This window comes from Siniperca chuatsi, linkage group LG19 (genome assembly GCF_020085105.1).
Source record: "Siniperca chuatsi isolate FFG_IHB_CAS linkage group LG19, ASM2008510v1, whole genome shotgun sequence".
NCBI classification, from domain to species: domain Eukaryota; kingdom Metazoa; phylum Chordata; class Actinopteri; order Centrarchiformes; family Sinipercidae; genus Siniperca; species Siniperca chuatsi.
The window spans coordinates 20,517,602-20,543,843 of record NC_058060.1 but is presented as its reverse complement, the minus strand read 5'-3'; the positions used below and the strand labels follow the sequence as shown (position 1 = coordinate 20,543,843).

Genomic DNA, 26,242 nt, shown 5'->3' with positions numbered 1-26,242 from the left:
TATCTTGCTCTGGAGTGATTTATTCACAGTAACTCAGTCAAACTGATTTAAATCATCATATTGATCATAACTAGTTTAGATAAAATAGCTGCTGGGAAGTGAATCTAAAATAGCACCATTGGAAGCAATCTTCCTTGAACATAAATAAAGTGACCACTGATAACAAAAAGAGTAGCGGCCCTCTGCAGCACGGTGTGCTTAGGGGCTCTAACCAGCTTTCATATGTGTGAATGGGCGTCTATATGGGGAAAGGCTCACACTGCAGCAGTGGCTAATTCCTGCTAATCCCAGCGTATCTTCTACCACTTAGAGATGGTTTCCAATGGCAGCCCTGGAGCAGGGGAATTGCTGGTGAGATTAGCTCGCGTTAGCTCCTCCTCTGTGGTTTACACTCAGCCAGGCCAGGCTGGCCTGCCACTGCTTCCATGTTAACCTTTTGCACAGAAATGGATTAATTATTTTTCAAAAATGTTCCAAGTTTTATTTAGAGAACAATGTAAGTTTGTTTCAATTTCTTATGGTTTTAGTTTTGTGTGGAGTTTTGAATGCAAAACTGTGCACCCTTGTCTTGAAGGGTTTATGAAAGGTGTGCTCAGAAGCGTTTGTGTAGGATTTAACAGTGTTTTCCTTTTCATGATAATTTGGTTGGCTCTGACTATCTTTCTTTTACATATTTCCATGCAAAGATAAAATCCTGTTTTTTCTCTTATTGCATTTAATAACCTTGTGTTTACAGTATTCCATCGTGATTTTGGACATAGTGTGATAAATGTTACAGCAATGGTCCAAATGCACAAAGAAAAACAACATGGGGAGACTGGTTTCTGGTTTGACTAGCTCTGAAAGTAGGAAACACACCTCTTTGAGAGTTTAGAGACAAGAAACAAATAACAGACATCAAGAGGTGTATGGATTGCAAAATTCTCAATTTTGCTATTGTCAGATAGGCTACTGTTTTTGAAAAAATATTGCAGAACACTTTCACAACACAGTTTTAAAAGTTGGTGGAAATGACTACTCATGGTTTATACGACAAATTGTTAACTATGAAATTAGAGAAAGCTACTGATTACTGAATGCCATGATCATTAAGATAAAATTTTAACAGCTCCTGCATAAAGGCTCTACATTTACATCAATATCCACAAGGTACAAGGTAATTTATCATTTTACAACACAAGGTTGTACAATGAAATTAGTTTGTAATCCCTTCATGCTTCACACATAGAACATAACAGAGAGTTAAATTTATATTAGTATATTAATAGGGTAACATAAAATAAATATAACAAAACAATATATACAGTTATTTATATACATATATACAAACATACACATATTACACCCAGGACATCATTCTATAGTGCATTTTTTTAATTTGCGTCTGGTGGAATGTAAACAGCAGATAGAGATAGTGATGATAATATGGTTTTCATTTTCACATAAAAAGCATCAAGAATATATATGCTTCACTCTTAATTATGCTTCTAAAATCCCTATAATAAAACCTTGCTCCAACGTGTCATCCAGCATTACAACAGTGTAATCCTAAAGTATCATTTATCTGCATCCAGCACCTAGTTATGACAGGAAGTAACATTAGGCCTAGAAATAACTACATACCCAGTCTTTTGAGATACAGATGAGTCCTTTCAGATAAAGACAGAGCTGAGAGTTGGTTGTCTTTTTTGTTGCACAAGAACACAGCGCAACATAACACTCTGTATCACAATTTATCACACTTTGAGCTAAAACCAGCCAATGAAATTTACTTCAAAAGTCTTTCTCTGCTGAGATCTGCAAAGACTGCAAAGTGTAATGGAAGGAGAACACATGTTACATGTACTGCCTGTATTTCTATGTGTTTGATGGAGGTAAAAGAGTTTTACAGCTTCAGCTGTTGACAATTACAGCTATTTACTATTATTATTCAACACTACAGCACCATGCAGCTCTATGGAAGAGTGTTACTATAGTGTTAATAAATTTAACTCCCGGCTATCCAGCTACCACTGGATTATCCTCTAGTTAAACAGTTGATGTGCTTCCAGTTTAATTCCCAAACAAACCAGCGTGACAGCACTTTCAACACTAGACAAGTTCCTGTATGTACTTGTACACTTGGCTTTAAGTCTCCTTCAGCTGAGCTCTTCACTAATATGTAGTATAAGCACATTAGCCTGTGCATAATGCAGTTTATATTGTTCTCTCCCAGCTCCTATCTTCTTCTTTTCTAACAGTGACCCATGTGCTTTCTTTTCATAGGAGATCTCTCCTGAAGATGTTTCCACAATCAGGGAAATCGATTGTCTTTGACAACTTTCCAGATCCCACTGACACCTGGGAGATCATCGAGACAATCGGGAAAGGGACCTACGGAAAAGTCTACAAGGTGCTCAACAAAACTGATGGAAGTAAAGCAGCCGTAAAGATACTGGACCCCATCCATGTAAGTTGACTTTCTTATCTGGAGTGTCCAACATGAATGTATTTCAGTTAAAGGACTTGAAACAAAAGTTGACTCAGGCAGAAGGTGGCATACTGCTCATTTACCTTGGGACCAAATATTACATTATACTACTTATATTAGCATAGTCTAAAGTTCACGTTTCTGTACCGTTTTGGATAATCTCCTCTCTCCTGCCATGCACGTGTTGTAGTCAGTGCTTGTTAAAGCAGCTATAAGCTTGTGGTGTGTTTACGCCTTTGGTGGAGGCACAGGGGAGACAAGTTACTGTTGTGTGGCCCTAAATCTGTTGCATTTATAGCAGCTGTATTTTAGAGCTTTAGACACTAACACAGATTACATCTGGCCAACCATATTTTCTCTTTGCATCTATCTTGCTATTTGTTAACTTTACAGTTATCTATTATTAGTATATTTCTACCAATTTTCATTTTATTTTCATGCATTTTTCAATTAAACACTAGGCTTTTTGTAATAATCAGTGATACAAAACTCTATAACTTACTATCAGCACGTATTTTAGTGATGTGGATCTGGCATTTCCAGATTTATGTGTTCTTAGGTTTACACTAGCGTTTGGGAGCTGTATACTTTTTAGTTTTCATTACTTTGGCTACAGTCCACAACCCCCACAACAACACATGACGATAATATATGCTGACTGAGAAGAGTTTATGTTACCTTACATTTTAGGCTTTTATAGCATACCCTTAGCCCAGGTTTTCCCCTATGAGTATCAAATGACCTGAGAAACATACCTAGTAGTAAACAACGAAATGACCAGACCTATAACACCCAGCTTCCTACAACCTTACATTAGAAAGACCTTCCATAAAGGATACAACCCTTTTACATTGAGGAATTTAATAGGTGGAATAAGTGTAAAAAAGTTCTGGAAAGTATGTTAACAGATTTCAGGTAGATCTGATACACCATCAGCACAGTGACTGACTCATTAGCTCAGCCGTTAGCAAGATATACATCATCCTGCTTTGCTTTATTCTCTGAATTTTCTTCCATCTACAACCATCAGCAAATTATTTCAGCAAATTGCTTCTGATGAATTGTTCATCATCAGTGGGCTGTATCATGGCAGTACTCTGATAATTTTGGGCTCCTTTGCTTGTGCAGGGTTTTAGCATTGAGCCAAAATACATTTGGCACCTATGCAGAAGTGTGTGAAGCAAATTTGGCCTAAACCAAGAACATTTTGACACAGAGCAGAGATACATGATTGTATTTCTGGACAGGACAATTATTGCTGTGACAATATATATAATAATATGTCGTCCAACAAAAGTAGTTATAGTGACAGGCCTATCCCTACCGTCCATATGCAAGCCTACGCCCATGCGTGGGACTGATCCATCCTATAAAGCAGAGATTGTTTTTCTACAGTGTCAAGAATTACCAATTACACAACATTACTGGAGGTATTACATTTTTGAGTAGTATGTGATTTATTGTTGTCATCTTAAATTTAATCTAAAATCAGTTGATCATCATTGATCTTATGTTATGGCGTCATTGTGTCCTGCATAGACTGATAATACCTCTGTTGTCTATTTTGAAGGTACAGTGAACTGTATGGCTTATTTATCAGCTCTAATGAGCAGCCATTTTCATCTATTAAATCCAGCCTTGCTAATAAAAGTCTCATTAGTCTTATGTGAATTTGTTATTGTTTCTCATTATTGAGAAATGATTATCTACAGACCACTAGTCTGTGAGGACCATCATTACCATCATTTTAATCACTTGGTTGATTATTTCATGTATAGACCTATTACATATGGTACAACTATATTGAAAAGTCCCCTCATATGCTACAGTATGCTTGGTTTTAGGTTGACATTTATGAAGCATTTCAGGAGAATGCTTGTGATTTTTTTTATTATGACATTGCTATTTTTGATGTAAAGCACAGAGTTGTAAAAGCACTGCCAAGTATTTTGCTTCAGGTTCTGTATATACAGTAGAGCAGTGGTTTCCAACTTGGTGTTCTAACCAAGACAAATCTGAGAGAGAATCAAAACAACATTTCTTTAGCACAATTGGACTAATGTATAGTTTTAGCCTTTCTGGTGTCTAAAAGGTATTCCAACAAAACAATTTGAGAAGGGGAAATCACTTTGTTTGAACTGTTTACTGTATGACTCCGACATAAAACCTGTGACAAGGGGTCACATGTAGACATTGCTTCGTTTTAAGGGGACACAAGGCAAAAAAGGTTGGGAATCACTGCAGTATCGTACATACTGCCACTGCAGATGTGGCTATTGTGTTATGTTATTTTTACTTGATCCTTATAAATAAACCCAATAAGAATGACTAAGTTGACTTCTGGATATCTCAACATGCTGTATAATACATTTTTGTTTTAACATGGTACATTTGCATCTTGTAATGAGAACAGTACCTAGAGTCTAAAGAACTAGCATCATTGCAGGATGTGATACAACTGTACAGACATAAAACACATAGTTTTGTATGTCTTTAACATTAAATATGCACCAGCAGATTTTTATGTAAAATATCCTTGTCTTGTAAGCCTTGATCACAGTAGGGCTGCAACATACAATAAAAGTGTATCCAATAATTGCTATAATTAAGATGTCCTGGATTTGCCCTTTTCACCTACATTAAATTCCAAAGTCAGTGATGAAGACTTTATAAATGATCCTATAGAGCAGCAAACAGAGTGCTTAAAGGGACAGTTCACCCCAAAATCAATGCATGAAAATGCATATTTTCCCTATTACCTGTAGTGCTATTTATCCATCTAGAATGTTTTGGTGTGAGTTGCCAAGTTTTGGAGATATCGCCGTAGAGATGTCTGCCTTCTCTTAATATAACTATATGGCAATCAGCTTAGTGATACAGTTGGCGGGTGTAGTTCAGTAGAAATAAAGTAGTTCCAACGTGAAACTGCTCACAACAATGTCTGTGGATTATCTTGAGTAACTGGGTCATGATTTCTGGAAAGAGACATTGCTGTTGAGTTTTTCAAATTTTTATTTTTATTTTTTTGGCGCTTTGAGTGCCGAGTGCCATGTAGTTCCATTATATTCAAGAAAGGCAGATATCTCCAAAACTCAGAAACTCACACCAAAATAATCTAGATGGATAAATAGCACTAAGAGGTAAGAGGAAAAATATGTATTTTTGATTTTGGGACGAACTGTCCCTTTAAGTGCTTATTCGTTTACTTGGCTAGAGTTCGATAAGAAGATCGATACCTCTATTATAACTGGTAACTGGTCTGTTCAATATGAAGCTGGATCCAGGGGACGGTTAGCTTAGCATTATGATTGTAACCAGGGCAAAACAGATAGCCTGGCTCTGTCAAAGGTAACAAAATCTTGATATTTTTACACATTTAAAAACAAAATATAACATGTTAATTAGTGAGCTTGTAGTGAGGTGCTGGTAGGCATATTTTTTAACCTTTGGACAGAGCCAAGATGGCTGTTTCCTCCTGTTTTCAGTCTTTATGCTATGCTATTCTAACCGTCTTCTGTCTCCAGCTTCATATTTAGAGTATTTACAGTACAAGCATGAGAGTGGTATCATCATTCTCATCGAACTCTCACCAAGAACTAAACTAGAACTATTTCTTTAATCTAGAAAACTGTTATCACCACCATTAAAACTTTTGCTTCTCTCGTTCTTTTGATATCTTTAGGCATAAAGCATCACAAAATGGAAACATGAGAAAAAACATGACTTTGTAGGTGACAAATGTGTCTTTCTTGTAATTTCAACTGATCTTTGTCCTTGTTTTTCAGGATATTGATGAGGAGATCGAAGCAGAGTACAACATCCTCAAAGCTCTTTCTGACCACACCAATGTTGTCAAATTCTACGGGATGTACTACAAGAAGGATGCGAAATGTGGAGATCAGTTGTGGCTAGTACTGGAGGTAGGAAAACGTATTATATTTGAATAGAAAAGCCACTATGTGTTTGCAACAACCCATATATTTTACTGAGACCTTAAATAGCATTCGCCTTTACAGTATACTGTGGCTGTACCGTGCAGACAACGAGCGTATAGGTGCAGATTAAAGGTCTGATTGTACTTCACACAGCATGTCTCGCCAGGTATATGTAGCGGTGACCAGATCTGGCCAGGGATTATGCAACAGTTTAAGCCACCACGGCCAGTCCTGGAGTTTACTTATAGGCCACCTGGGGGATTTGGTCTCAGATCAACATGGATATGTTATGGGTTGAGGTTAGCTCGTGTGTCGTGGGCACCCTGCTGAGATCAGCAGAGCAGGGATTTCGGTTTACAGGGGCTGTCTCGGTGTATTAGTTTATACACCTATCAGGTTGGAGCACAGGCCAAAATGTCTCTTGTTGTTTGGATTTTGGGTTTGGTTGTATGTATACACACACTTGTCCACTAAAGCTGATTAAAATTCTGAAAATGGTGGAAAAGATAGAATATTTTTTGATGTTGTTGGTGCACTTAGATTTTTATATGTAAACTGTTTTAGCAAGTTATTAGGCGACTAATAATTAAATTGGTGATTAAATTGGCGACTGAATTTAAAATGGCCTGATTTTGAACAAAAACATCATTGCATTTGACTTTGAGACGGCTTTCTTGCACCTGCTGACGCACAGGAATGGCTAGATGCAGGTATGAATTTGTGATATTTTATGCGAAACTTCAAGGGGACCTTGCTGCTGCAGCTGCTTTCTGTACATCTAAAAAAGCCTTGCCTCCAGCTCCTTAGTTCTGTGTCTTTCATATTTCATTGCCTGCTGTAGCCTTTTTCAAATGTCAAGCTCTAGACAAACATGTAATGGAGGTCAACCTCAGAGGAGGAAAAGTGTTTGTGGGGTCCAACACGGTGGCAGATGTGGGTTTTCTTTGCCCTTTTGACTTTCTGACTGTGTAATTTGTGTTCCTGCTTTGATAAAGTGCAGTAAAAACCTGGAGACGTCTGATAAACATGGTCAGCAAACTTGAGGAGGGTTGATAAGAAAGAATGCTAGCAAAGTGTCACAGTTAATGGTTCTAAAGGTCTTTGAAGTAGTGTTTTTGAAGAATGTAATGTATCATTTTTAGTCACGCTATCATCGTGGCTCTAGGGATGACAATGTTGGTCGGTCAGTTGGTCCACACACTGAGGTTGGTATTTTCAGTTTTGAGTAAAATGTCTCAACAACTATTGCCATGGAATTTGGTACAGATACTGTGTCCATGGTGACCAGAGGATGAATCCTACAGACTTTGGTGATCCCCTCACTTTTCATCTAGCATCGCCAGCAGGTTGTTATTGTTGGTTCAAAGGAAAATGTCTTGACATTTGTTGGATGGATTGCTATAACATTTGGTACAGAAATTCACTTTTCACACAGGATACATTGAGAACTTTTCTGATTTGACATTTCCTCTAGCGTCATCATCAGGTCAAAATTTTAATTTCTCCAAAACTTTGTTTTATGACCATGTAGTATCTGCAAAACTAATTACATTCTCTTCAGCCTCAGCTGTTCTTCGTATTTAGTGCTACTTTGCAAATGTTAGCATGCTTAGACACTAAACTAAGATAGCAACCATAGTAAACATTAGCTGCCAAACATTAGCATATTAGCATTATTTTTGTGAGCATGTTAGCATGCTGATGTTAGCATTTAGCTCGAAGCACTGCTGTTCCTAAGTATTGAGTTTGAATTTGCACCACTGTCTTGGTTATTGCAAACATTTTTTTTAAGTAATTAAAAATAATACCAACAAATAAATAACATTGCATGAGTTGATAAAAAGCCCATGCAAAGCCAACCTACCCTTTCAAAACCCCATTCCTATACAGTAGAAACTGATTCAACAGAATTCCAAATGCATGAAAAACACATCAAACGTGGAGGAGAGAATTAAAAAAAGAACAAATAAATAATATGAACGGATTTTCATATGTGTGCATCTTGCAATTTCAGTATACCATTTAATTATATGGCATTGGTTAACCTTCAGTGGTTTGTGCATGCATGCATTTGCTTTAGTCTCAACAAAGAGACTGTTCCTTAAAAAGAAATGGAAGAAAAGAAATGTGTTCCACATTGTGCTGTTCCTTTTTCCATTGTCAGGTACAGCAGTGCTAGATCAGTGTGTCCATATTTCTGTAATCCAAGCTCAATGGGCTTTGCATCAACAGCAGCAGTGTTATGCTAACCCAGTAGATAGTTTTCACCTCTCCAGCTTGTGTTTCTTTCCCTTTTCATCGCTGTCCTTCCTCCTGACCTTTGTAGAGGACCCTGCAATTACTTTGCTCGGTATCAAGTACAGTCTAAGATGCTGAATAATCAGACCACACACTGCATTATAGGAAAACAAAGACCTTTATCTAATAAGATAGTTCTTATTTTGCACTGTAGTAATTGTTAGTTGTGTATCATGTTAGTTTTTTATCTGTCAGGACTCAATTCTTTTGAGGAAAAATACAAATCTGTTGTTTGGGGAGTTCACTCAGCTTTGCTACTTTGTTTACTCCCTGTTTCCTGTGTGGTTTGCATATCCATTTTCAACATTTCCCTTTCAAAAATCTGCAGCCAGCAGTCTAAATCTGGTGGCTAATCCTGTGGCTGAAATCACTGCCTGACAGTTTAGCAAGTGGCTGTGTGGGGCTGTGTGTGTGTGTGTGTGTGTGTGTGTGTGTGTGTGTGTGTGTGTGTGTGTGTGTGTGTGTGTGTGTGCTCTGAAGTAGATGCACAAGGGGTTTTAGCAGTGAAGAGACAGGAAAGCAGAGAGTGAGGTGGTCATTCACCATGGTTACTGTTCCTCCTTTCTAAACTGTAATTTTCCATCCTTTAGCTCTGCTGAGAGGAGCCTTTCTCTGCCCTGCACAGCAGGCTGCTCATTATGAACAGTATTCATACAAATTGCATCCTCTACTTTGTTAGCCCCTCATTGGGGTCTGCGAGCTTCTGGCTTTGCCTCTGTAGTGTGCTCCTTTATGATAGCGGATGTGGGCAGAGATGAGCAAGCTTTCATGTATGACGGCCTAATTCTGCTCCCAGAGAGTTTAAAAATACTTCAAAGATAGTGATGATGGAGCGACTTTTATTCTCTAATTGGAAATAAAAAACCTGATTTGGATGTGCATTTCATTTGTGAGCTCCCATGTTTCCTCCAAAGACCCTTTTAAATGAAGACCAATGATTAGTCCAAACTTAAAAGCTCATCTTAAAGATGTATCTCATCTTCCATTATGCAAAAATGAAAAGTCACTATGTAGTAATGCTAAATTGAAATTGCGTTACTCTGTGCCTATATTGCATTTTGAGTTCTAATTTGAAATGGTTGTTTACAGAATTTAACTGCTAGTTCTTTTACTACTGCTTTGTTGTTACTACCATTAATAATAATGCTAGTAGTAACACTAATTAGGGAGTACCTGTTACATGGAAAAGCTGGTGTTTACATTTGGCCAAAAGCTGTTGATCTCTGCTGTGGCACATTGTTTTCATCTTTCATCAACGTTAATGTTAATCTTTTTCAATATGTTATCACACCTCCAACATCATCACCATTTTTAACAAATCCTTTATAAATATATAACTATTAAAAGACAGAAACAACTCATTTATATGTTCATTCACAGAGTCTCAGAGTGTCATAGCAAAGCCAGATTTTCACTTCTGCATCAGGATGTTGTGACGGGGTTGGGAACTGATGTGCTTATGTGTGCAGTAACAGATATAGCATGTGGAGACCAACTGTGCTGTATAACTATGCCGTGGCAACGGCTGCCCGTGCAGGTGCTGCGGACTGTAGCTCCTTCAAACTTCGCTAGCTACATTCTTGTTTTTCATCTGTTATTTCTTTCATTTTTCGGCTTTATTGCCGAATCACGTATTACCTATGACAGTAATACATCATCATTGTCATCGGCAAAGGAAGCCGGGGTTTGGATTAAAGAGCAGCGGACCTTGAGCCAGATCAACCAGACCAGTCAGGAACCACAGCAGCTGCTGTGATCGCACAGGAGGAGAGAAAAGAGCTGGGATAGGAGCCATGCTGGCCCAGCTTGGACTTAAGGCTGCTCCTCGCTAATGTCTGGTCTGGATGAAATGGGACTCAAGCTGGCCAAGCAACAGGGAATCAGAGACTGTTGTGCCCACATCTTTACAGAGACCTGCTCCATCAACATCCCAGTTCAAGCACTCGACGGGCGGACCGTGTTCCGAGGTGACAGAGCTAAAGACTCCGGCAAGATGAAAAGAGGAGGACTCTGTGTTTACATCGATGATGCTTGATGCTCAAATGCAGGGAAAGTGGACGGACACTGTCTCACAAATGTCAAACTGTTTATGTGAAGATGAAAACCATATTATCATCCCTATCTCTATCTGCTGTTTACATTACATCAGACGCAAATTCAAAAAATGCACTGCAGAATTATTTCCTGGGTGTATATGTGAAGGCTATATACTGTATATACTGTATGTATATAAATAATTGTATATATTGTTTTCTTTTAGTTTATTTATTTTATATGTTACCCAATTTTAATATGAATTTAATTATCTGTTGTGTTCTGTGTGTGTAGCATGAAGGGACTTCAAACTTTAATTTCATTATATAACCTTGTGTTGTAAATGATAAATAAAATTACCTTGTACCTTAAACTGTGATTCATCAGCTTTGTCTGTTTGTGTTTTCTCCACTGTGTTACTGATAACAGCAGAGATTTGATTGAGCTGAAAGAGGGCTCAGTAATCCAAACCTTTTTGGTAATGTGTTGCTTTTTGTCACAGCGTGAATAAGAGAATGTTGCTTAACAAGTTTACTTTGGTTATATATTTTTTATGATCTAGCTAGCCAAGCCCTTTCAAGTGAAAACCTTCCCACTGTCATTCTGTATAATGAATAAAAGACTGTAAACACAATTATTTTTGGTAATTGTATTTGGTAATAATGCAAAGCATGACCTGCTCATGTACAGCACATCCATCTTATGCTGCATTGGTGCTACAACAATCAACAATCTATGATGCTTCTGAATGGACTGAATAAAGAATTTTAGTTTTTTTTAAATGAGTAAATCAAAGTTGCAATACTTTTTGCATTGTATTTATATTGCAAGAATTCACATAATCTCCATCTAAACCAGAAACATAGATTTTTGACCCTTTTATTACCCCTATTTATTTTACCATATTTCTTTTTTGTCGGACACCTTCTGAAAGTGAAAAATAATCCGCTGATGCCCACATTTACCCCCATTAGTTTCTGTCCTGACTCGTCCCGGGCTTGTACCCCAACCTCATTGGTCAGTCATTAATTAACAATGAGGTTTAAAATGGTATTCCTTGTTCTGGCTTTTCAGTAAATGGTGCCAGAAAGCAGACACCTCAGCTATTATTCCTGTGTAAACTATAAGGCCACAGCAACAATAGGAGTGTTTTTCTCTGGAGACGATCCAGCGTGTCACATGGATACACAGGAACACACACGCTTATTGAGTGTTGCAGACCTGGTGCAACTCCATACGTCCAATAATCTGACAGTAAATAAAAAATACAATATAGACGTACATCAAAGATTTTTGACTAAAAAGTCAGCACCTGTGTGTTTTAGTGGCCGCTGTGGTTTCTCCTCACTGAGTCAGGGGGCAGCCCTGTTTGTTTCATCTTTACATTTGTTTCATCCACTACTTCTTTTACACGTTTGATCGACTACTTTCATTTACATGACTAAACAAGCACCTGACCTCATTTGTAATGGAGAACATCCCACTCAATATTCAGTGAATTCTGTTTTTTCTTTGAAAATTGATAGTTCTGTCGAAACTCACGTGACATTCACGATGAAGATATAAGACATGGATCTTAACAGAATCTTTATATTACTAATTTCCCTTCAGATTTTAAGCAAATCTGTGGTGAAAATTAGGCAGCCATATTAATCATATATTAGCAATAATAGAGTTAGTGTTATTAGTCTTGTTGTTGCAGTGTGGAGTTTTTTAATAATTTTGCAGCCTATATTTGGGATATTAATAATAAGGAAATAGCAACCAGTGGAATTAGTGTTCATTTTAACCTTACATTCCTTTATGGTTATGCCTTGTTGGCAGCTGGCAGTAACAACTGGAAATTTAACCTAAAATGAATGGGATATTTTAACGTGACCAATTTTTTTTTTTTACCAGACTTAATGGATTAAGCTATTATCTCTTCAGCTGTTTTGTAATTTCCATTGACTTTTACAATCACTATCATAGTTTAATGGTGTGACGCAAGTTAATGGGAAATAGTTGTTTGTTTCGTCTATCTTAAGATAATGAAGAAGTTACAGAAAAAGCCCTCAATCTAGTTGTGTTTAAAATAAGATAATCCACAGACCTTGTTTCATGTAGGAAAGAGACATTGCTGTTGAGTTTTTCAAATGTATTTTTTGGCACTTTGAGCACCACAAGCAGAGTGCCATATAGTCCCATTATATAAAAAAAATGCAGACATCTCTATGACATCTCTATCTGTACCCAAGCTTACTTCATAGAAAGGTTAGGAAAGATGGTTTAATCTGTACAAGATTTAAATTAAACCAGGTCTGAAGTTTCATATATTGTTTCCACTCTGCAGAGGTTTGAGTCTTCACCACATCTCAAATAATTAATGGTCATGTCGAGCATCACTTTCTGGAAGTGGGCACTGTGGCTAAGGTGAGAGCGCTAACATTTAGCTCTGTTAAATCTAGGGCACCGCACCTCTCATTAATATGGATTTGTCTGTCTGCCCCGTGTAATTTAATGATGACAGGTGATATGGCAGCAGTGATGTGGACTGACGTCAGGCGCAGCTCATTGTCAGAGCGCTCTGCTGTCTGTGAAAGCCTCGGTGGTATTCTCTGCTGAACTGCAGTTTGTCTGCACGTCTGATAGCAGAGAGAAGGAGTGATTAAGCTCCCCATGTGGCAGCTGAGATACATGCCATCCATCCTGCAACAGTTCTCTGGGCTCCTGATGGATAGGTAGATTGATAGGCAGATAGAAAACAGACACGAGGCACAGCGTTGAAAACTTATGCCATCGCTTAGTCAAGGTTAAAGACTTACTTCACTCTCAGCTTTTAGTGCATGGAGGGATTAGTGAATGGGCCCCAAGTGATCATGAGGCCCCTGGGCCAGAGTTTCTGTTCGAAGTCACTGTTATCATTTCTTGTTGGAAAGCCAATCAAACGACTACAAAAAGACACAGAGCGACCGCGAAGAGATGCAAAACTACTTCAAAGAGAAACAAAATGACTACAAAGAGAAGCAAAACTATCACAAAAGATACAAAATTACTAAAAAATGATGGGTAATTTGTAGTCATTGTGTTTCTCTTTCAGTCTGGGTGTCTTGCTATTATGTAGGAGGTGTGGGGCCTTTTACATGATTGTGACCAGGGGCCCGTCTCATTATCAGTCCATGATCTAGTGTCAAATATTTCAGCATTTTTTGATTTTATAAGTTAGTAAAGGACAATGATAACAAAGACATGATGCATTTTAATTCCTTTTAAAATCGACCAGAGCTGAAACGATGATTTTTACAGAAAATGAATTATTTATATAATCGTTTAAAGGCAGAATAAGTAGGATTTGTCGGTTGCTGTTTGCAAACACAAATTGGCCCCTCCTCCCCGTCTCAACGGGAGAGAGAGAGAGCTAGAGAATGAATGAAGAGAGGGAGCGGCATTAGTGAGAACAAAGCAGCGAATCAGAGAAATAAAATATTATTTTCTAATTGTTTTGCAGCGTTTACGTTTTAAAGCACAAATAAAATCACCCACATCTCCGCACAACCCTGCGGGAAGAAGAAGTCTGCTTCATCCTGTCCTAAAATCAACAAAATTTTGTGTTTTGTTATATTTTAAAAAGTGTTCACTTTAAGCTGTAAGTGGAAGAATCAATCTATAGCTTCCTGTGGTTAGCTCTATTAGCTGCAGTAAGTAGCATAGAAACACTATGGCAACGTGTGCAAAGGCGATCAAGCCCTGTGGGTGAGATTATATTGAGATGACAAAATGGGTCCCTATTTGGAGATTTGGGCGCACAGCTGCAAATATTATACCTGTGTTATGATGCTACTATTGTACCAGTCAGCACTTTTTTATTAGGATTGCAGGGGAAGATATTCATAGACTAATAATACAAAATGGTACCGTAATTTCTTTTATCTAGTGCCATTACGCAACGTTTTACTGTAGTACTGTAGGTCCTGTTTCCCTAACCATTTTAGGAAAATAAATATTGCACTATAAGCCACATGCTGAACTGTTGTGTACAATACCCTGTCATTTTCATGTGAACTTAAAAACCCTATAGTTGTGTTAATGCTGTGATATATAAGTTTATTAGTAATCTTTTTAATACGATTGCTGCAGGGGACTGATTCTTATCCTAAATAACCACACACCACTGCACGTCTATTGCCTAATTAAGCTTTTAGTTTACAAGTGCGGGAAATTAGTGTAATTATACAAGAACACGTGTTTAATACATAAAAAGATATGATAGAAATTTCCTGTCTAACACAAAATGTTTTTGCGTGCAGTTGAAATACAAAATATTCACAAGTCATAACAAATAGGAAAAGAGGGATGCGTTTATATGTTTATTGCATCTGTAGATAATATCTTTTACCCCACAGAGCGACAACATCTGTGTTTACAAACAGTGTTCATATGCAGAATCCACAATTTCTGTTGACTAGCAGCCTCCAGCACTGTGTTTGACATCTTAGAGCTTTTGATTTTTGGTATACCTCTGGCATCTCCCAAAGAAAGGCCCAAATTAAGGGTTATTATTGTTGCCAAGGCAACACAACGGGTAATTTTCTGCAATTTTCCAAGGGGAATTGCTATTGATGGTGGAGTCCATATCTAGACGCAGTATACCACAAGAAAACACCTATAAATACATGAAATCAAATGTCCCTGCTGATTTTAATCTTGGTACATTCTGTTTCCAGTATGAAACGTTGTCCTATCAATGGTGTGTAATTTCTAATATAAACCTTGGCTTTGTCTGAAAACATAAGAGGATGTACTTCATTTGAAGATGATTTATGCATGTTTAATATTTACCCTGCTTAGTCATCACAGCATAGATTAAACCCCACACGCAAAATGTACATTCTCCCGATGGGCACGATTTTCACCTCTCACTAAGCTGCCTCAGAAAGATAAGCTGCTAAAGAATGACAGAATTACTTTTAGCATCTCTTTTCTCACTGTGAAATCTTATGATCAAAACGTTTTCATCCTCTGCTGTTTCTCCGCGTGAAATTCTGCATTTCTCAGATGCCCCAGATTTCAGCATATTGTACAAGTTAAGTTATAAGTGCTGACTCCTGTTGAGTTTTGCTCATTATTCTCTTTTCTTTGTGGGTTTTTCTGTTCCAGCTCTGCAATGGCGGCTCTGTGACAGATCTGGCTAAAGGCATGCTGAAGAGAGGAGACAGAATGGATGAAGCCATTATTGCCTACATCTTGCATGAGGCCCTCATGGTAAGTCTGGCCTTTTGAATGTGCATGAGGGGAGCCAGTGCTGTACTGTAGGGCTCAATAGAACAACCCCTGACTGAATACACTGCTTCAATGAAAAGAGTTTAAACAGGATAATTTTGAAGGCAGGTGCTTGTCAGAAAAAGATGTGAACCTATTTTTTTTTTGCAGGGCCTCCAGCACCTGCACGTCAACAAGACCATCCACCGTGACGTCAAAGGCAATAACATCCTGTTGACAACGCATGGAGGGATCAAACTCGTGGATTTTGGTACGCAATGTGTCTCTTTTTGCAAAAGACAAGCTTTAACACCATGTCTTTTTTTGTACTATCCTCCTAAATCATGTTATGGCTCTATTTAACAGAAGAGGGTCAAATCCATTACCTTCAGCCGCTTGCCAAATAAATTGTACCACTAATTAGTTTCTTTGGGAGGCTGGAATACATTTACACAACCTGACAAGGTGGCAGACGATTATACTTTTCCATTACACCCTGTCTTTTACATTCTCCTGCAGACAGCAGAAGAGATTGTTGCTATTCACCCTGTGTTTGCACTGATTTGCTTTTGGGTTTTCTTAACCAAATGAGGCACTCAGAGCAGCACAACCATAGTTCTAGAATCGTGATAGACAAAGTGATTCTGACTATTTCCAGGGGATGACTCATCCCTGCTTTCTTCGAGGGGCTGAAAAACCAGCTGCCTGTTTTCATTACAAATAAAATCCCCTCTCAGCGTGTGTGTAGGTTTGCATTTAGTCTGCTAATTGTGGGCTTCTCTTAAAACCCTTTTTCTAACCATGAAGCACAAAGTGCACAGCTCTTAAATAGTGTGTGTGTGTGTGTGTGTGTGTGTGTGGGGGTGTATGTGAAGTAGCTGATATGTAGCAGGGCCATCCGTTGCCTTCAGAGCAGCTTATTCCTTCTTACAAGGCTGTAAGGGCAAGGGCTTCATCCTGGGTTCTGATATTCTTATTTTTTCTAGCAGTTTGTAATATTTTTGGTGTTTTAACAGCAAACATATACATTTGCTTAATGGGCCTTTTTTCAACTGCACATATATCTTTGATAGCAACTTTTACAGGCCAGGTAAGGCTAGCTAAAGATACAAGCATCTAAACAAGAGATATACGTACCAGTGGAAAAAATCTAATAATCTCTCAAAACTATCATTTAAAGGTCCAGTGTGTAACATTTAGAGGAGCTATTGGCAGAAATGGAATATAATATTTAAAAGTATGTTTTCATTAGTTTATAATCATCTGAAAATAAGAATCATGTTTTCATTACCTTAGAATAAGCTGTTTTTTATCTACAGGGGAGCAGGTCCCCTTCCACGGAGGTCGCCATGTTACACCGCCATGTTTCTACAGTAGAATCACTTTCTCTAGGTAGGGCCTTTCGTATTTGTCGCGAGTTTTGCGGCCACTGTAATTTCTCCTACACCCTTGAAAGGGGAGGGTGAGGCGAGCGTTTTTCAAATGGTTGCAAACTGCAATTTCACCGCTAGATGCCACTAAATCCTACACACTGGACCTTTAACACATAAAACTAAACCTTCTAACCCCTTACACTAACCAAACCCTGGCTCTGTTTCATTGCATTTAACATCTAGTTTCAGTTTTCACATGACTGCCTAAACACCACCTCCTCATCTGAAACATTGGTTATATTCAACACAGTAACTCAAAACCAACATTAAAACTGTATAACTAATACTTTCTTTGAAAATGCTCCCAAATGAATGGTGGATCAAACAGTTGTCCATGAGATCATAATTTCTTTAACCATCTCCCCTCTGGTTGTTCAGCTGAGATTGTATTGCCTAATTTTTTCACTACATTTGGTTGTTATCTTGTTCATGCTTAGTATGTATATTTATGGACAAAAATGTAATGTACATATGTTCAAACTGAACACCTCATGGTCAGTGAAGACAAAGTACCAACATATTTATAGTTAATGTGTACAGTGACTAAAAGGCGATTGGTTGCAACAGTTTACACTAGTTGCTGTAGGTTGATCAAATGTCAATGTTCTTTTTAATAACTGTTGGAGAAGTGTAATCTCTTTTGCGGTTTAAATTTCAAAATGTCATTGAAAGTAGTTATTTGTTAATTGTAGACCTTTACTCATTAAATAATGCATTTTACATAGTCATCTTCTCTTCTCCTTTGAAAATACTGATCAACAAACCAAGAAACTATTATTTTTCAAATTGGATGGATGTGACATGTTATAATTAAATGATCTAAACTGTAAAAAATAGAAAATACCACAGATAAGAAAAGAAAGAGAGGGCTTATGAGCCCAGTATGTCCATCTATAGCCTGTCAAAAGTGTCCTTGTGAAAGACACTTAAATGGTAATGCATTATATGTCCATCTTAATAAGAATGGCAGTTACATATCTGCTCGTAAATGTCAAAACAGCCCTGTCTAGTACCAGACTTTATTAGGGTTAGATAATGTAGGAAAATTAAGATATTGTGCCAAATATTTATTTAGTAATTATACAAAAGATATCAAATGTTCCAAAGTATGAAATGTTAAGAATTTCATAGATTTATGCGTAAGATGTCTTGATTCTTGTGTTCAAGCAAATACAGTACATTGCTTTTCAGGTCAAGTTAGACATAATAAAATTCTGATCTTGCATAGCATACTTGTGCACAAACACATCATACAAATCTGAATAATTGAACATATTATGTAACTAATGGTCATTGAACCACTGGAAAACTAACACACCAGTGATGTGGAGAAAAGGGGTTTAACCCACACAGGTCTACTGTAGCTCAAATGTTAGCTTGTTAGTTTGTCAACACATTTAGTTGGGCTGAACAACATTTTGAAACAGTATTCGGTAATGCAAAGAATTATGAGTATGTATCTATCTATCTATCTATCTATCTATCTATCTATCTATCTATCTATCTATCTATCTATCTATCTATCTATCTATCTATCTATCTATCTATCTATCTATCTATATATATATATATATATATATAAACCTAAATCCAGCCTACCTACCACTTGATATTACTAGCTTTGTTACAAATAAAACAATTTTGTAAAATGGAATCAGTGGTGTTGCAGAATGAATACAAACTTTCACTGTAATTTCAGTTTCAAGTACATCATGAAAGGCTTTAAGGTCTCACAGAAGATACTGCACATATGAGACTATTTATTTGAACTTATTACAAGCATGGCATCACAAACAACATCTTAACCATTTTTGTTGTGATATACAGTATTTGTTTGCTTTAGAACATCTTATCAAGTGTTTCTCTGGCTAAACTTGCAATGAATCTCTAAGATAAGAAGGGTACAGTATCTATGGAAGTGTGCATGAGAAGAAATGTATTACATAAAAGCACTGCTAAGTTTCAACTCTCAGTTAGTTCACCATGTTGTTTAGTGAGATGCTCCTGAAAACCAGATAGGAAGTAATTACATTTAAAGTTGTGGTATTATTATCACCAACAAATCATTACTGCATTCTTTTTGAGACCGAAAAGTAATTGCAGTAAAGCAACTGGACCATCGACTGCTATCAAGTTTCAACTTTCATTTTAGCCTATCTTGTCAGAATGCTTATTCAATGCTATCTGCTCTTGTATTTCTGTTTGCTATTCAAAACAAATGCAACATTATCATTACCTTTGTGACAGGAAACAGTGGGGTTTTTAATTAAATAAGAACTTAATACTGAATGCTAAACTGTGGACAAAGCACTATTAAAGATAAGGGAGAGCTAGGAATAGAGGTACAAATTGGAGGTGAGAAAATGGTGCCCAAAGCAGCATTAGCATCACCATGTGACTAAAATATGTGGACTCCTGTGTTATCATCTGCCAATTAAAGGTCCAATGTGTAACATTTAGGAGGAGCTATTGGCAGAAATGGTTGTTTGTTTTCTTTATTGTATAATCACCTGAAAATAAGAATTGTGTTTTTATTACCTTAGAATAAGCCATTTTTTTTCCACAGAGGGACCGAGTCCCCTTCCATGGAGGTCGCCATGTTGCATCGCCTTGTTTCTACTGTAGCCTAGAACAGACAAACCAAACACTGGCTTTAGATAGAGCCATTCACGTTTTTTGCGAGTTTCGCGGCCACCATAGTTTCTCCGACACACTTGGAAGGGGAGGGTGAGGCGAGCGGTATTCAAATGGTTGCAAACTGCAATTTCACCACTAGATGCCACTAAATCCTACACACTGGACCTTTAAGTGTTTGCTGACTTAAGAATTTGGCGGTACTCAAAGAACGAATTACGGTCCATAGTGGAATCTCTCCCAGCCTGTGTCCAGAGCAGGAGAACCACAGGCACAAAAATGACTGTTACATCTTTTTATAGCTGTATTTTTATAGCAAGTCTTTAACATTGCTGACAGTTGAAATTAATATCAGATATTGGTTATAACGTCATTAGAAAAAGAAAAAAAAAATAGGAGCAGCAGTTTAGAAATAAGCCTGGTGTGTATAAAAACTTGCAAAGTGACGAAAACGGCGAGAAAAAAAGGGCCAACTCGTGCTTGCCTCAGTGCTACACGCAGGCACTGCGTCACGCTGGGATTAATGGTTTTTCATGTGGAGGGGTGCACGCTACACTAAGCAGCCGAAGAGATAAAGCCCCCACAGTGACTCATCACCAGCAGAGAAACAAAATAGCAAAGAGATGGACCAAAGAAAGCAGCGGAAGAATGAGGGGAGCTGTTCGTTCATGGGTCTCTCATGAATATTCTAATTGATAGCGTTATCTCTGTGATGATTATTAAGTGTGGCCCACCAGGCTCCACTCTGGGCTAATGTAGTGGAAAGAGAGGAGCTGTAATAGCTTTAATAGGGAGATTTTTGTGTTTCTGTATCCTCACACATTGATATACTTTACGTATATTTTAGCAGTGTGTGTGTGTGTGTGTGTGTGTATGTGTGAAACCATAAGTTTGATCGGAAAATTGTGGATTTACTGAGGTAGTTTCTATCTTTGTGTGTACACCTGCATCTATGTAAAACTATGGGTTTGTTCTCACTAATGTGGGTTGATGTGTTACTGTGTAGAGGTTTTGTGGTCTCTGTGTGTGAGTCAGCCTTCTGCATATATCCCGTCCTGCACATGTTTCTAATCAATTTCGATGTTTGCCTCAGAACTGTTTCTCTCTGCATTGCTCATCTCCACCCCTGGCTTTAACCCACCAGCACCAACAGAGCATCAGTGTATTACTGTGCTGTACCGACCGTAATGATGAAGTCGTCAGAAAACGGGTGCACAGAATGAGCTTTTCTGTTAGAAATACATTTATGTAGTGTATACTGTGCACATGTGTCTTATTTTTTAAATAAATTTTGACATCTGGGTGTTTTGTTGGTGCATTTTCAGAAACTACCCCTTCATTTCCTCAAAGCTGTGATGTTGCAAGTCTTTAGACTGCTAAAGCACATATGAGTTACATTTTGCAGAAACCGTGATTCAGAGTCACATAAAATAATGCACGTCATGCTGTGCAAGACAAAGACATTGGTCTGCAACTGCATGTCGTGCAGTAGATCACCTTTTGTTTGTTGGTAGCCGTTTTTGTCCGGAGGCTCTGCTTTTGTCCTGGTTGCTGCTTCAGCTGAGCCAGCCCTGGGATACATCACTGTGTGGCGTAACACTGATTTGTCTGGACTGGACTGAAGACACGATTGTGGGTCAGCATGTTCCTTGTCAGGCTTTTTACCCCACATTAACACACACACACACATAAGGACACACATGCCCTCTCTTTCTCTCTGCAGTCCCAGTTTTGATGAATTTATCCATCTCTTACTTGATTGTTGCAACATGATTTTGTCCTCTTTTTGTATCGGCAGATAGGGCTAACATAAGCTAGTAAATCACTTAGACACATAATATCTTGTTCTGAGAGAAGGTGAAATGTTGTCTCCAGCTGCCAGCGCCTGTTTACAGTTGAACTGTATTCAAATGTTGTTCTTGAAATGCCCGGAAAAATCACCTGCAGTCACATAAGAATTTGTAATTCAAAGCAATCTATCATTTGAGGGGAAAAAACATTGCAGCTTCATGACTCTGTGTGCATTTGAGTGTGTGCATGTGTGTTTTGTTTTTCCTCCTTGTCACTACGTATAGTGACAGCATTATCAGTGGGCTACGAGAAAGCTCTAAGATCCATTCAGCCCCATATCAGTTGAGCAGCACTCCACTGGTCACTGTTCACTCTTTCCCTTTTTACAGATCATCACTTTTACCAGCCAGTCTGATCTTTGTGAAAAAAACAACACAGGTCAAGGAAGCTATTGAGAGAGTGCAAATTGTCTCCACTGAGGGTACATCCTGAGAGCGAGGCTAAAATGTCTAAAGTGTGTATTCTCTTGCCTGCAGGTGTTTCAGCCCAGCTGACAAATACCCGTTTGAGGAGGAACACCTCGGTGGGAACTCCCTTCTGGATGGCTCCCGAGGTACGGTAAAACTGTAAACGCTCCCGCAGCCTCATCTCTTTCCACTACATTAGCCTGGAGCAGATCCCAGTGGGCCACAGTTAATAATCATCGAAGAGATAACACTGCCAAATACAATGTGCATGAAAAAAAATGGAATGGACGGCCTCCATCGTTCGTTTCCTGTCTAATCATAGCTTTAGGGCACTAGCAGTTTATATACCGTCCATACAGAAATGGCTACATCAAGAACTTATCGTTTCATACCAGCACATAGTCACATCCCCTTGTCCTTTAATTTTTATGGTAGGTTAATGTAACTTTCTCCTGTGTTGTATGAGGGACAATATAAAGTGAGGTTCTTGCTCTTGATTCATCTGACTGGAGTGCATTTTGTGACATTGATTAGTGTCTTTTCCCTTGAAAGTCTATTTCCGTATGGGAGTGTTTTCTTACTTCAGTCATACAGAAGAGAAGCAGTTGCAGTTTCTGTGTGTTGTTTAATATCTCTGGCTTTTCAACATTTTGTCTGACCATAGGGTCAATGGTAAAATAAAATAAAACATTTAATGGTCTTACAATTAATAAAATATTTAGCAAACTCTATAGGCATAAAGATGAGTAAATTTCTACTCTTCTACGCCACAGCTGCACTTTTTAAACACTGCACCTATGCTAGTTATAAATGTGTGTCCTCCCAGTGTGGATGCTGGCCCCTGATTTGCTCTTCACAGAGGAACCTTGCACATCTAATTGTCAAATAAAAATGGACATTTTTACATGAGGTTTGCATGCATTGCATGCGGTGCAAATTGTGCATTACAATATACGCTGCATGGCGCGTCCTGTCAGGCCTCAAGGTTTTTAATATCATTTGTATCACAGCTTGGGTGGACTCTCTAGACTAGAAAGTCTTTAGTTGAAATGAGTGAGATTTGTAAACAAAGATCTACAGTATTAATACTACAAGATTTTTGCTGACTTTTTTGTGAGGTAAACGCTAACATTCTGGATTATATATACAGTATTGTATTTATACAGACACGGTCTTACCAACTTTCTAAAGAAGATCTGGTCATGTAACTTTTAGTTGTGCGGTAAGTTGTGTCATGTCTACACAATACTATACATTTCAGATGAGCTTTATGTTTATTGACTTTATTGACTGTTGAGTTAGGCTGTGTTAAGAGTATATGTTTGGCTCTTTTAGGGATACATTTTGATCATTTAAAGTTACATTTCTTTTGCAAAATAGGTATCGTGAGGACTGATGTTTTGTGTTTATTATGTAGAAGTATAACACAATAGTGAGGGTGTTTTGTTTTCCATAAATCAGTGTGTGTGTGTGTGTGTGTGTGCTTCCACTTGTGTTTCAGGATGTCTTATTGATGATCTGGGAAAGATTTGTCTGCTTGTTTTGTCTGTGTACATAAGTACATGAGAATTGGGAATACAAATTATATTGATTTCAGACATTTGACAATAACGGTGAATGTCTGTGTGTGTATGCACATGCGTTTGTGCGTGGTTATGTGTGTACATGTCTCCCTCTCAGAGATGATTCATATTGTTGATTGGGTACCATGTTGCCCTAAGGACACTGATGATAGACTGTGAGTGTGTGTGTGAGTGTGAGTGTGAGAGTGAGTGTGTGCACTATATTGCCCACAGCAGATGATGATAAGACTGTAGCTTTGGCTGAGCTCTGTTGCAATTTATATTAGGTTCCTTTGATATTATGGCTCTGTTACATGTTTGTTTCATGTATAGTGTGTGTGCAAGGGCTGGCAAAATAAAAAAATAAAAATATTGACTCCCTAAGAAGGAAGTAGGCCCAAACTTAACAACTTTAGTCCTCGTAACACAAGTATGTACTACATGACATGATATCAGACCTTTGATCTGATAATTGATGAAGTCAGTGAGGGCAAAGGAATTGGACTTGTTCTCAAAATTATATTTGAACTCTTGTAACTCCCCAGATAATTCACAAAGATGATGGTTGATTGCTAACTTTGGCTTTTTTCAGTTTTAGTTGGGTCAGTGGCAAAGTTGGCAATTACTTTCCATAGTCGTTTTTGCTCTCTTTGGAATTCTTTTAGTGGCCATATGTTGCTTTGAAAACTATAAACCCCAATTATAAAACTTATTTGAGTTGAATAATGCTTATTGGCTTTAAAGGTCCAGTGTGTAGGATTTAGTGGCATATAGAAGGTGAAATTGCACCAACATGGCGGTGCAACATGATGACCTCTGTAGATAAAAACGGCTTATTCTAGGTAAGGAAAACACAATGATTCTTATTCTCAGGTGATTATACACTAATGAAAACATACTTATAAATATTATATTCCATTTCTGCCAATAGCTCCTCCTAAATGTTACACACTGGACCTTTAATGTTACCATTAACAAAATAAAAAAATGCTCACATATGTAGCTGTTTTTGTAATTCTCTTTCAATATTTTGGTGTTTTCATTGCCTTCTGTCTACTCTAGGTTATCGCATGTGAGCAGCAGCTGGACTCAACCTATGATGCTCGTTGTGATGTCTGGTCACTTGGCATCACCGCCATAGAACTGGGAGATGGCGACCCACCCCTCTCTGAACTCCACCCAATGAGAGCCCTTTTCAAAATACCCAGGTGAGCCTCCATCACACCTACACAAGAATCTATCACCATTATCAGGGGGCTGTGACTTTGACCTGCCACAGTCTAGTCAATAGGTGCTAATCGGGTTCTAGCTTTAAGGTGACAGTGCTAACCAGTTAGCCACTGTGCTTTCCTAAATGCGTTCATTTAAATTAAAAGACCAGTGTGTAACATTTAGGGGGATCTGTTGGCAGAATATGGCAGAAACGCAATCTAATATTAATACGTATGTTTTCATTAGTGTATAATCACCTGAAAATAAGAATCGTTGTGTTTTCATTACCTTAGAATGAGCCCTTTATAGCTACATAGGGAGCGGGTCCTCTTCCACGGAGGTCGCCATGTTGCACCTAAATCCTATACACTGGTTCTTTTAAAACTTATAGTTGCTCTGCCATCATAAAACTTTTGAACTTGGTGGTTGCACATGAACTTAAAGTTGTAATTATTATGAATGCTTTGGAAATAAGTTTGATTCACAAATAAATGACTTTAACTTGACTCAAGTTTTACTGAATGTTGGACTCTTCGTTATGGCAAAATGACCATTTGCCTACACATAATTGAATGATTAGAGACACTAAGAGCCTAATTTATATTTATCACTCACAATATGTATTCCCTATCTCCCTTATTTTGATACAAATGATTTATGACAGTGTCAAAGTAAAGAAACAACAGTGTCTTTATCCTCTTGATATCCTGCATGTTTCTCAGTCTGATGCAATTGAACGTGGTGACTTCCTAATTACAACTTATGAATTGAGAAATTAGAGTTCCCTTTGAGAATGTAAAGGCAAGCATATAATATACGGTAAAGTGGCAGCACCTGACCACAGTAGACCAAGCAAGCATTAGCATGAATATACCTTTGATTCTTACCTCAACAGACATTACATGTCAGCATCTAGCTTGTCAAGGCTATAATTTACTGTAACTTTTTTCATGTAGTGAATTTATTCAATAGCTGCAAATGATGTGGAATTATAAAACAAAACCCACCATTTTCATGTAATAAGTTCATGAAGTTGTCCTCATCCGTGCACTTTCTTTAGCGTTCAGGCACTCCACACTCTCCTCATATTTGAAAAGCTGGAACCAGCTTTATTGATTCATTTTCTGTCCATGGACAAATTCATTCATTCATTCATTCATTACTTCAG

At 37.9% G+C, this 26,242-nt stretch overlaps 1 protein-coding gene across 5 annotated transcripts in view; it reads left to right on the top strand.

The window, feature by feature from the left end:
• myo3a (myosin IIIA) overlaps nucleotides 1-26,242 on the top strand; it is a 67,050-nt gene that overhangs the window by 6,463 nt on the left and 34,345 nt on the right. For 4 of the 5 annotated variants that reach the window (XM_044176845.1, XM_044176850.1, XM_044176848.1 and 1 more), the window contains exons 2-7: nucleotides 2,266-2,449; nucleotides 6,256-6,390; nucleotides 15,874-15,978; nucleotides 16,147-16,246; nucleotides 22,370-22,446; nucleotides 24,925-25,070. In XM_044176845.1, coding sequence (XP_044032780.1) covers nucleotides 2,266-2,449; nucleotides 6,256-6,390; nucleotides 15,874-15,978; nucleotides 16,147-16,246; nucleotides 22,370-22,446; nucleotides 24,925-25,070 — 747 coding nt within the window. Of the gene's footprint in view, nucleotides 1-376; nucleotides 497-2,265; nucleotides 2,450-6,255; nucleotides 6,391-15,873; nucleotides 15,979-16,146; nucleotides 16,247-22,369; nucleotides 22,447-24,924; nucleotides 25,071-26,242 lie in introns of those variants that run through there. The other variant, XM_044176846.1, reaches the window with a different exon arrangement.